The sequence below is a fragment of the Spinacia oleracea genome, chromosome 5 (assembly GCF_020520425.1).
Source record: "Spinacia oleracea cultivar Varoflay chromosome 5, BTI_SOV_V1, whole genome shotgun sequence".
NCBI lineage: Eukaryota > Viridiplantae > Streptophyta > Magnoliopsida > Caryophyllales > Amaranthaceae > Spinacia > Spinacia oleracea.
Genome location: NC_079491.1, coordinates 9,657,687 through 9,670,334, shown reverse-complemented (window position 1 = coordinate 9,670,334; position 12,648 = coordinate 9,657,687). Strand labels below are relative to the sequence as shown.

Genomic DNA, 12,648 nt, shown 5'->3' with positions numbered 1-12,648 from the left:
GAGAGACAACTGACTGCCTAAGAGAGGAAGGTAACCTTAATATCTAGATCTTCAGATTTCTGACAAGTGATAACTACCCGAATTGGTATCCTCAACTTGTAGCGTAAATCATTTTAGTATATAAATAACCCTTTTGGTTCCACAGGCTTTATTACCACCATAAATAAGCTAATTCTCCCACAGTCTCAAGACTCACAAAAGAACATTAGGAGCAGCTGAAGCAATGATTTAAGGGAAAAAGATGAGTTCCACACCTTATATTCATCAATCATCACATGAGAGCTCAAACCTACCTGCACGTAACAGTTTGGCATAGTCTTGGTACTCTAGGAGAAAGCTGAGTTAACCACAGCAAATAAAGGTTATCTAAAACAAATTATAGATTTTCATGGTGTTGGCATGAATTAGGACAGCACAAGCAACATTGGCATCACGAAAGTAATGAATGAGGCTGAAGGAGAAAGCACTGTCAATTCTCAAAGACGTACATAGACTACATTCCAGAAAAGAAGTCATAACCACTTCATTTTAGTTGCTTCATGCAAACAGTAGTACATTCAATCCTAACGAACAGCTGATATTGAACAGACTAATCTGGTAGAATGTACCTGACAAGAATCACCTCCAAAGAATCCTGCTTTAAGACAGATAATATTGCAGTTCATCAGCTCACCTGGGATTGAACCACCTACCACATTTCTGAAGGAAGGGACATATGTAACTAAAAAAAAGTTAAGGGCACAGCTCAGTAGCAGTGGAAACTCTAAACGCAAACCACATTAGAATTTAAAGAAACGGAATATGCCAGACAAATATATCAAGGAACCAAAAAGAGTAAAGAAAGCAAGGAGCTACATGCAGCAAATTGCTTGTTGGGTTGTATCATATCAAGATGTTATCTTCACCAGAACTTCAAGCCATGGAACCACACATGTTACCATCTGTGTCAACTTACAGAAAATGAATAAATAAATTTGTCCAGACTCCAGGTCTGAAGGAGGGCATGCGCATTTTATTCTAAAACATCACAACTTCACAAGTTCAATGTTATCCAAGACATAAAACAGCAGTTACAAAATAATAATGTGCACTATATAAGAGACCTTACAAGAATAAACTGACGGCACAAAATAAGTTGTGTTATATTAGTATACAACAGAAGAAAATTAAAAATAGATACTTAGATGAATCGTACTAGCTTCTAAAAAAGAAATGCATAAACCAGCTGGAAGAACAGAGAAAGGGCTAAGACTTGCACAAAAATCTCAGATTACACGATAAAACTACCAAAAAGATTTGTTCAACTCAATACTGATAAGCGGGCAACTCCTTCTCCATCCCTGTCCTAAAAAGCTACAAAACAGGAACAGCTATAAGTATCTGCACAACAGACCCTGTCTACTGTATGTTCATCAGTACACTAAAAATCTATGACTACATACAAAGGGCTACTTTTTCGAATAGAACCCAGGTAACATGTAGGCATCTGAGAAAGGACAAGTCTCATACTATTCAACATCAGAAATAAGTGAAGACCGAATCTAACCAATAGAATCAGCAAATTGAAGCCAAGAAAAAGGTCGTTCCAATAGGCATCTCGCGGCACTAGACAGAGGTAGGAATTGTAATTGCTGCAGGCAATTATCCCACTTTGTGGCTTCTAAAACTAAACAACACCGACATCTAAATTAAGGCAGTCACATACCTTCCATAGACAAAAGTCACAAAAGTATGAAATGCAGTGGCACCATGAGTACAAATGAGAAGGAACACCAAAGGCCTTCCAGATGCATGCATCATACAGAAGAAAGTAGGCAACCCCTTATCATATTCCCTCCATTTGCAAGAAAAGTATCACCCTGGCATCGTAATACCTCATGCTATGTCTCCCAATTTTGTCCACGAAAGTTAATTGTCCATGTTTATCAAATAAAACAATCATAATAAGAAAGCAAAGGAAACAGCCTACCACAATAACCACAAAATTGAAAGGTAGAGAAGAAATATGTTGAATCATCCATTCAACAGAAGACCCTCAAGCACAGGCACCATCCAAACACATTTTACTACAAGACTATGTTCAGTTCAAATAGAAGCTGAAAGTCTTTATACATGCATACACTAACTAAGATTGTCTCCCACAACATAGGTACACAAATGACATATGAGGTACAATCATACACGTATGGATAAATTAACAAGTACAAGCTATAATCATTTTGAGCAAAATCGGTGTACAAGTGTACAAGTCATAATCTTTTACACATAATAGATATTAAGTTCCCTCTTCAATCAGAATCCTTATCCAAAAAGATGAAAAGTTATCACAAATACGCCTCTTTAGTCTTTATACAAAATGTATCATAATTATTTAAATAGAGGTTTGACTCCAAAAAATCCACCGAAAACATGATTTGTTAGGAAGTAAAATCATAGACATCGAAAATAAGAATGTTACAATGGAAGAAAACACAAAGTAACTGAAATCTGAAATCCAGGAAGAAAGCTTATATATAATCAAGGATAACAAAATTTTATCAAGCCTATAAAAATATAACATGGACTTGTGAGATCCACCTTATACATAATACAAACACACATAAAGGTTCAAGCTGAATCATGAGGAATTTCAATTACGAACCCAAGAAATAAGAATGCTAAAAGGGAGAATACAAACTAACTGAAATTGGAAATCAAGGTCTATCTTCCTCAACATCAGAAAAAGAGGACTTCAAGTCCTTAATGGCCTCCTCCACAGCATAAAGTGTCATCTTCTTTATCTCCAGTTTATCCTCCTTTGCTTTGTGATTCGGGGGAAGGACTCGGAACTCTTCAGTCAAACGTACACATTCTGGAACATTTTCAGGTGAGACAAAATCCATCGCGACTTTAATGCAGGACTTCAGATTCCGGACCTGGTGTGGACAACCAGCAGGAATAAAGACAGCTTCGCCAAGCTTTTGCACAAATGTCCATGGCTCGACACCATATTCCTTCTTCAGGTTTCTTTTGTGCTCTTCAGTCAAGTAGAATGTTTGGTCATGAATTGGATGCACAACCTGCTGCACAAGAGAACCATATATGTGCCTGAATTCCTTAAAATGCCTCTTAAGATACTGTTGTAGCTTCGGTGTGTCTTGTCTCCGGAAGATATCCCATAGGGCAGCACCCTCAGATTCTGAAACTCCCATATCTTCATCTATCCTACCATCACTGCTAGGCTGTGCAGTCAGTAAGTCTGGGTCACTCTCTCCTTCACTAACACAAGTCCTCATTTCAACCTGGGGACTGGATATATTAGTTCCCTTCAGTGTTTTACAGGACTTAGGACGTCCCCTTTTCCCTTTTCTGCCTCTCTTTTTCCCAGCAGTGGGCTTAACCTCTTCAGTCGCATCAGCATTTACTTCATCTTTATGGTTGCTATTGTTTTCTCTATTATCAGCATGTTGCTTCACTTCAATCTTAGCATGTGTGTCATTTCCTCTAGACCCATCAGCGGATCTAGTAAACACATCATTTTCTTCCTCTGCAGCTACAAGGCCATCACATAGCTTATCAGTGATCACAGGCTCTGCGGATTCTACTACTAATTCTATATCCCTCGAAAGAGATGGTTTATTATCTTCTAGCTCTGGTACATTTGGAAGATCTTGCTTCATCACAGAACCGAGTCCAGATGTGCCTGCAGCAGGCTCGCAGTTACTAGGAAATTCAGGAGCAGCGTCATGCAACTGACTACTAGCTAAATCAGTTACATGCCTATCATTGTTTGCAATTGATCTACTGCCATATACTTCTTTAAGATCTTGGGCAACCTGCTTCTGCTTCAATTGTCTGATCTTTCGGAGCTGACTGGCATTGAGCTTTGTTTCTGCGGTATGTGTCAAAATGTTCACTGCATCAGACATATCACAATGAAGTTTAGTCACTGAATCTCCTCGCCCCAACTCCTGTGCAACCCCGTAAGCAATGTAAGTTTTTGGCCCCAAGTCTGGCTTCAGATAGTCCTTCGGCAACTTTGAAGCAAGATTAAGAATGCCACTAAGATGATGTGTGTACTCTTTAAATGGCAAGGCCTGGATAAACTCAGCACCATGCCTAGGTAAATTCTTATCAAATTCAGTAGATGGTGGCCAGTCTTTCAATTTCAATAGCAAAGGCCACATGAAAGGATCAAATTGACACTTTGTATACCCACCAAAGAATTTATGAATATTGATATCTAACTCACACCAATTTAGGCAATTGATAGCCTTTACATCCAGTTGCCTGGCATGCTTTGGATGTTTCAGCTGGCGAAAAGCACGCCACATGACCATGGGCTCCCAACTCAAACCACTTGTGGTCTCAAGAACGTCTCTGACAATGATAGGCTCAGCCTTGGCCCAATGCCATTGAAAATGTTCCAAATCTTCAGTTTTGATGTCAATGGCAGCGGGACAGTACAAAGAGTTGTCACCCGAATCATCTCGGGAGGCAGCTTTCCTTGAATTACCATTAAAACCTCCATTGCTCATAGAACTGGTGCAGGAGCAGCTTTGTGAACCTACATGCATACCCTCAGCTTTGCAGGTTCCTAGTACTTCTTCTACATTTTTTACCAACTCTGAAAGATCCACTGGGAACATATGCTTTAGTTCCAGCAACCCACAGCCACACCCACCTAGTCCCTTTGGGGGGCAAGGTATGCTACCGTCTTCATTTGACTTCCATTCTAATGACGCTGGTTCATCAGGAATTTTATTCTTTTTCAAAGTCTCTGCACCAGCATCCATGTTAACTTCATCAAGAATGTTCTCCCTCTTAAAAGGCTCTGCACCATAATCCATGTTAACTTCATCAAGAATGTTCTCCCTCTTCAAAGACTCTGAACCAGCTACCATGCTAACATCATCAGGAATGCTTTCATTTTTCATAGGTTCTGAAACAACAGTCAAGCAAGCATCATCAAGAATGTTCTCCTTTTTCCAAGGTTCTGAATCAGCATCCATGCTAACATTTTCAGAAATGTTCTCATTCTTCAAGGGTCCTGAACCAACATCCATGCTAACATCACCAGTAAGGTTCTCATTTTTCAAAGGTTTTGAATCAACATCCATGCTAACATCACCACCAGGAGGGTTCCCGTTTATCAAATGTTCTGAACCAACAACATCCATGCTAACACCAACAGGAAGATTAGCATCTTTCAAAGACTCGGAATCAACACTCATGCCAACATCAACAGGAATATTCTCACTTTTCAAGGGTTCTAAACTAGAATCCACGCTAACACCATTATTAATGTTCTCATTTATCAAAGGCTCTAAACCAGCATTCGTGCAAATAACATCAGGAATCTTCTTATTTATCAAAGGTTCAGGGTCTCCTCCAAGCATGTAATCATAACCTCTATCCACAAAGTCCACAACCACCTCCTCACCACCAGCTTTAAGATTACCATCTCGAATTTCCCGACAACAAAAAAGACATAAATCATAACAACAATGCGGACAAGTCCTATGCATATCAGCAATGGAAGTCTTACAGTTATTACAAAACATACGTTCATCAGGAGAGTATTCAATACGTTCAACTATTACCTCAGATGGCGACACACCTCGAATTCGAGCCTCAGCCTCTTTCTCCCTCGTCTGCTCCTCATTGAACTGCTTCAGGCAAGGTAAAACTGCTTGCAACAAATACAAAGAGTGTTTCTTCTTATCATCTTCACTAATCTCCAACTTATGCTTCTCAACTATACGTTTAGTCGCCCCTTCCAACCTCAAGCAAGCCTTGCAATTGCAATTATCACGACAAACCGGGCAAGATTCAACAAAATACTCCTCTGTCTTATCAGGATACCAATTACGAATACAAATCAGGCAATATTTCTTCCTTTTGCATGAATTACAGTGAACAACTCTTCCCTTGTCATTCCTCTTACACTGATGACATGTATTCGCTCCAACTTCATTCCCATCTTCATCAATTACCTTCTTCCTACCCTTCTCCTGAACTGGAACTGCTTTCCCCTTTCCCATTCCCCTAGTTCTTCTGCCATTCTTGTTGTTCGTTTTCTCTGAGGCATTTTCACAAACACCTTCAGTGCATTCCTTTTTGTCCCCAACCTCAGCACTCTCTGAACCAATACTCACCAACCCTTCTTCAACATCCACTTTCCCAGAAACCCCCACATCACACTCATCTCTATCCCCCTTTGTTGTACTAGTTCCACCAGCATTACTCTCTTCCTTCGGCCTCGGCTTTCGGCCACGTTTCTTCACTGGCGGGTTTTCATTCGGCTTCGACTTCGGTGGTCGGCCTAGTTTCTTCACTGGTGGGTTTGACTTCGGCGGTCGGCCTCGTTTCCTCACCACCTTCTCCGCTACTTCATGAGTTTTTTCCGGCGGTATTCCGCCGCCTTCTTCTGCCTCGATCGGTGGTTCCTGAGACCCGTTATTAGAAGTCAACGGTAGGTCTCCTTCTGAATTCATGGTTAATTGACTATAAAGATGAAATTGGAGAGAGATTTAGATTGAGACCTAGATTTGGTAAAGATTGAAGTGAAAGAACTCAAGAAGCATGAAAAAATTAATGTTTGGTTAAAAGTAAACAATTGGTGTATTTCACGGGTTTCGAGGACTTGCATAAGCACCCGGTTTTGTTTCCCACTGTTTAGGAAACATCGTATATCACTATATCCTCTGTTTTTTGGATTGGTCGGTGTAAGAAAAATATGGATACGGAACGAAAGTGGATTCTGAAAGGAGAAAAAATCATAAATAAAAGGAAACGGAGGGAGTACAATTTATTTTTATGAATTTTTTTCCTTTCAGTATCCACTTTAGTTCAACGCAATAAATAAAATTCGGTTTGTTTTAACTTATTTTGACTTATTTTGAAAAAGTAAGGTTTGATATGTTCTAAAACAATTTTTAAAAGAAATCAGACAATTTGGCTCACAGCTCATTCGTTTCAACATAAATAAGTTTGTTAGCAAACATAAATTCAAATAAGTTCTACTAAGTCAATTAATCTATAGTATAAGTTAATTTCAACCAAATTCGGGTGAACTAAACAGAGACTAAGATTATTTCAACTCAAAAACAATAAACAAATTCAATTCGATCCAACACCATAAATAAGTTCAGATCAATTAAATTACTTCAGTTAAAATTCATGTAGTCTACAAAAATTGACCTAAAAGAAAAGTAATAAAAGGCAGGATTGTGTAAGAAAAAGTTGATAAAGTGAAATAGAGTGAGTAAGAAAGCGTAACTTTTGGGGGTATAAGATGCTAGTTAAAATAAAATAAAATAAAATCTAGATGGAACAAAACAAACACCTCTTGGGCATAACAAAACAAGGATGGATTAATGTTGGATCTTTTAATAACGAATCATTTATGAACTGGTCGGTTTGGAGACATCGGAGAAAGACCAAGCAAAGAATGAAAAAGTTGCTCCAAGCTAGGCTGGTTGAACCCCTGAAAGAATCGCCAATCAGACGGGTTAAGCAGAGGGGATTGAAGAAGACGAGAGCATCAAAGTTCTGCCTTTTTAACATAGGAAGTCCTGGCGGTCTGGTGGTCGACATGACAATAACGACATATGTCAGACGAACCAGAGTTATTAGAGGATCCAAACGTTATTACTTTAGCGAGCAAATTGTATCATCATACTACTAAGGAAATTTCAAAATTACCACTTTAAAAAGTCCACTTTTTCAAACTTCTCACCTTATATATTTTTATTTAAAATTATCACCTTATAAAATCACAAACTTTCAAAGTTACCACCTGTTAACGGATTTTGTCAATTTATCTCAAATAGTGAAAAGAGAAAATAAAATTTAGATACTACACTTCTACGTTTACCCTTCATTTAGTATGCACACGTTCAACCTTTTTTTTATTTTTTAAGATTACAAAATAGGAAAAAAATAAAGTCATACAAAATGTTATTAGATTGGTCTACTTTGAGTGATATTAATTAATAATTAATCATTACTCCATAAAATAAGTAGACTATTCAATTGAAATTTCAACAACCGATTATTAATGCATATCTAGTCCAAGTTCAATCACCGATGTGGATTTTGGCCTTTAATAAGTATGGGCCAAAGCCATCCAATATCCGTAAGCCTAAAGGATACATGCATGCTTAAATAGTAACCCCTAACTGGTGTACTCGGGTACAACCATTAGTAGTTGTACTCCAATTGCTAACTGCTGTACCCGGGTACAGCCAGCTCTGGCTGTACCCCCAAAAACGACGCGCTCATATTGTTTGTTCATTCTTGTCGACTGTTTGTTCTTTTTTATTGTACTGTTTGTTCATTCTTGTTGTACTGTTTGTTCTTTTTTGTTGTACTGTTTGTTCTTTCTTGTTGTTTTTTAAATTCATCATCAAATTTTCATAATTGTTGTATTTTTTGTTCTTTCTTCTGGAATTTTATGTTCTTTTTTATATTATTTGTTCTTTCTTGTTTATTTGTTTGTTTATAATAATCATATGGTTAATGTTCATAATTAAACTCTTCATTCATCTTTTATTCTTTCTTTTTGTATTGTTTGTTCTTTCTTGTTGTACTATTTGTTCTTTCTTGTTGTTTTTTAAATTCATTCATCAAACTTATTGTTGTATTGTTTGTTCTTTCGTGTTGGCTTTAAAATTCATCATAAAATTGTTCATAATTGTTATATTGTTTGTTCTTTTTTTTCTGGAATTTTATGTTCTTTTTTATATTGTTTGTTCTTTTTTGTTGAATTATTTGTTCTTTCTTGTTTATTTGTTTGTTCATGATAATTATCTGCTTTATTATTTGTTCTTTCTTGTTGTATTGTTTGTTCTTTCATGTTGGCTTTAAAATTCATCATAAAATTGTTCATAATTGTTGTATTGTTTGTTCTTTTTTCTGGAATTTTATGTTCTTTTTTATATTGTTTGTTCTTTTTTGTTGAATTATTTGTTCTTTCTTGTTTATTTGTTTGTTCACAATAAATATATGGTTAATGTTCATAATGAAATTGTTCACTTCATTGGTCTTTTATGTTTTTACAAGCGCCTATATTGTTTATTTCCAAATAAATAAATAAATGTACATTTTCAAAATAGTAAATGTTCATTCCAAATAAATAAATAAATGTTCATTTCCGAAATAGTAAATGTTCATTTTTGTAGTTTATTTCCAAATAAATAAATAAATTTTCATTTCCAAAATAGTAAATGTTCATTCCAAATAAATAAATAAATGTTCATTTCCGAAATAGTAAATGTTCATTTTTGTACTAGTGTTTGTTCTTTCTTGTTGTATTGTTTGTTTTTTTATGTTGGCTTCAAAATTCATCATAAAATTGTTCCTAATTGTTGTATTGTTTGTTCTTTTTTCTGGAATTTTATGTTCTTTTTTATATTGTTTGTTCTTTTTTGTTGAATTATTTGTTCTTTCTTGTCTATTTGTTTGTTCACAATAAATATATGGTTAATGTTCATAATGAAATTGTTCACTTCATTGGTCTTTTATGTTTTTACAAGCGCCTATATTGTTTATTTCCAAATAAATAAATAAATATTCATTTCCAAAATAGAAAATATTCATTCCAAATAAATAAATAAATGTTCATTTCCGAAATAGTAAATGTTCATTTTTGTAGTTTATTTCCAAATAAATAAATAAATGTTCATTTCCAAAATAGTAAATGTTCATTCCAAATAAATAAATAAATGTTCATTTCCGAAATAGTAAATGTTCATTTTTGTACCAGTATATTAATGTTCATTTTAAACAACACAAAACGACATCGTTTTGGATGGGGGTACAGCCAGCTTTGGCTGTACCCGGGTATAGCCAAAAATTTGCGGTTGTACTCCCCCCCCCCAATAAAAAAAACGACGTTGCTTTGGAACAGTCAAAAGCGCACGCACGACTGACATTTAGTCATTGTTTGTTCTTTCTTGTTGTATTGTTTGTTCTTTCATTTTGTTTTTTAAATTCATCATAAAAATGTTCATAATGGTTGTATTGTTTGTTCTTTATTATGGATTTTATGTTCTTTTTTATATTGTTTGTTCTTTTTTGTTGAATTGTTTGTTTATTCTTGTTTATTTGTTTGTTCATAATAATCATCTGGTTAATGTTCATAATGAAATTAAGATCTTCATTGATATCTTATGTTTTTACAAGCGTCTGGATTGTTTGTTCTTTCTTTTTTATTTGTTTGTTCATAATAATCATCTGGTTAATGTTCATAATGAAAATTGGTCATACTTTTTGTTTTATTTGTTCATACCTTTTATATTCTTTGTTCTTTCTTGTTCTATTAATGATCATCTTTTATACCCTTGTTATTTCTTTTTAACCTATTTGTTTTCTTTGCATGCTCATCATTTTACAAATTAGTAAATGTTAATTTTTAATTAGTTGTAATCATCATATCAAGTTACTTACTATTTTCATTTTCAGCCTACAACAATGAGGAAATTGAAACCGTTAAAGTCAAATATTGTGTTAAAATCACACTTCATACACACATTCAAAAGTATAAGAACTCGAGACTACATCAAAAACAAGATTCAAGATTGAAGATATAGAAAAGTAAATGGATGATTTCTACCAATATCTTGTAATTTAAGTACAATTTTACATAGGGAATGCCTAAAATGTTAATTTTTTCGGTAAAATATGTTATTGACATGATTTAATTGCTCAATATATGTAAATATATGTTCAAAGTAATAACATAGTAATGCAATAACTAAGTTCATTTTAGAATTAGTAAATACTCATTTCACAATCAGTAGATAAATGCTCATTTCTTCTTTTTTCTGACGGGGAAGAACAATATCACTAATAGTTAGCCATACGACATCTACAATGATAAAAGAGATTTGCATACCACAGATTCAAAGAAAATACATAACTGTTAGACTCAAAACAATTACTATTCTGCATTCTAAAGCACATCTCGTACTCCACCGCTTCTAGCTTGATGCGAGCAGTGATTTTCGATGTTTTTGTATATCTTTCCAAGTAGAGCCCTTCCCAATCTGCGCACGAATTGTTCCGATCGACGAGTTGATGATAAAATCTAAACCTGTATGAATCCAAATCTCCTTCCCAATTATTGAAACCCTAAAAAAAATCTCATAAAAAACCTAGAAAAATCTAGGGAAAACCCAAATAAATTTGGGAATAGACCAACGGAAAAGAAACAAAAAAAATAGACAAAACATGAAAACAATGAAAAGCAAGAAGAAGGGTCGGAATTAATCTAATTTCTGAAGAAATTAGACTATTTTTGGCCTAAACGGCCAAGAAAACTGAAACCCTAGAAAATGAGAGAGGAGGGAGAAAAGAGGGAGGGAGAGAGAGGGAGAGAGGAGCGACTTTTCGTGATAAATTAAATGTTCATTTATAAATTGGTTTAATTAATGAGGGTTGCCAAATAATTAGATAAACATTCATATTCGAATGATTAGATAAATGTCCATTTCAAAATAAACAAATAAATGTTTGTTTCCAAATATTAAATAAATATTCATTTTCAAAATAGTAAATGTTCATTTTTATAGCAGTATATTAATGTTCATTTTAAACAACACAAAACGACCACGTTTTAGATGAGCTTACAACCAGCTCTCCCTGTAAACGGGTACAACAAAAAATTTGCGTAAATATTGTATTTGATTCTCAGGATCCGTTTTCCTCAAATTTATTTGGGCTTCTTTTAATTGAAAAATATATGTTTAAATAACAAAATTAAAGGGAAATTATACGAATTACTCCCTCAGTATTTTAAAAAGAGATACACTTTTCTTAAACGACCGTATTTTAAAAAGATATACACTTTTATTTTGACATGTTTTGGTTTCCACTTCCAATTATATTAATATATATCTCTTTTTTATGGTCCCCACACTCATATTATCTTTTTACTATAATAAATAATTCACTCATTATTCACTTTTCTTTTATCTCTTTTATTTTAATAAATTCAACTCATTCTCCTAAAACTATGTGCCGGTGAAAGTGTATCTCTTTTTAAAATACGTACGGAGGGAGTATAAGTTTTGATAATTTTTAAAAGTTTTGATAAATCAATATTAGAACAATTAGTGGAAGGTGGACACAAGTGCATGTAGAGCACCGTGCACCTTTCACAAACGACAACCTAATTCAAATAAAATGCAGCCCACATTTTTTCTTTTGGGGAAATTATAGTCCAAGGATATTAAATACAAGTATTTAAAAATAATATTTAACTCAAAAGCCTAATATTTCGCCGAGCATGTTCAGCCCTGTCTTATCTTAAGACTTACTTCAGATGCCACATCAGCTTTCTACTAACTTTTAATATTTTTTTATGTGCTAAGACTTGCTAAAATTCAACTAAATTTTTCTCTTCACCCCTAAGACTCAATTAAGATTTCTCAATACATGTACATGACATCACCCACTTTTAGGATGACATCACCCATGTGAGTGTCCAAGTCTTAAATTGAGTCTTGAAACAAAATGTCTTGCGTGCACAAGTTGTACAATAAATTTATTGTGCACCAACATAACTTTAATCCAGTTTTCTCTAACTTTTACTCAGTTTATTCTAACTTTTATATTATTAAAAAAATAAGTTAATAGATAAATATTTTAAAGTATTAAATGATT

General features: G+C 34.5%; 1 protein-coding gene across 1 annotated transcript; it reads right to left on the bottom strand.

The window, feature by feature from the left end:
* Positions 1-2,493: 2,493 nt before the first annotated feature.
* On the bottom strand, positions 2,494-6,732 carry LOC110790482 (lysine-specific demethylase JMJ27-like). Its single transcript, XM_021995271.2, has one exon. It carries the CDS (start codon positions 6,474-6,476, stop codon positions 2,694-2,696), a length of 3,783 nt encoding a protein of 1,260 aa, XP_021850963.2. The 5' UTR covers positions 6,477-6,732; the 3' UTR covers positions 2,494-2,693.
* Between the last annotated feature and the right edge of the window lie 5,916 nt (positions 6,733-12,648).

Bases quoted from the DNA above. Each gene is read 5' to 3' on its own strand.
- LOC110790482 (XM_021995271.2), bottom strand. From the start codon at position 6,476: ATGAATTCAGAAGGAGACCTACCGTTGACTTCTAATAACGGGTCTCAG.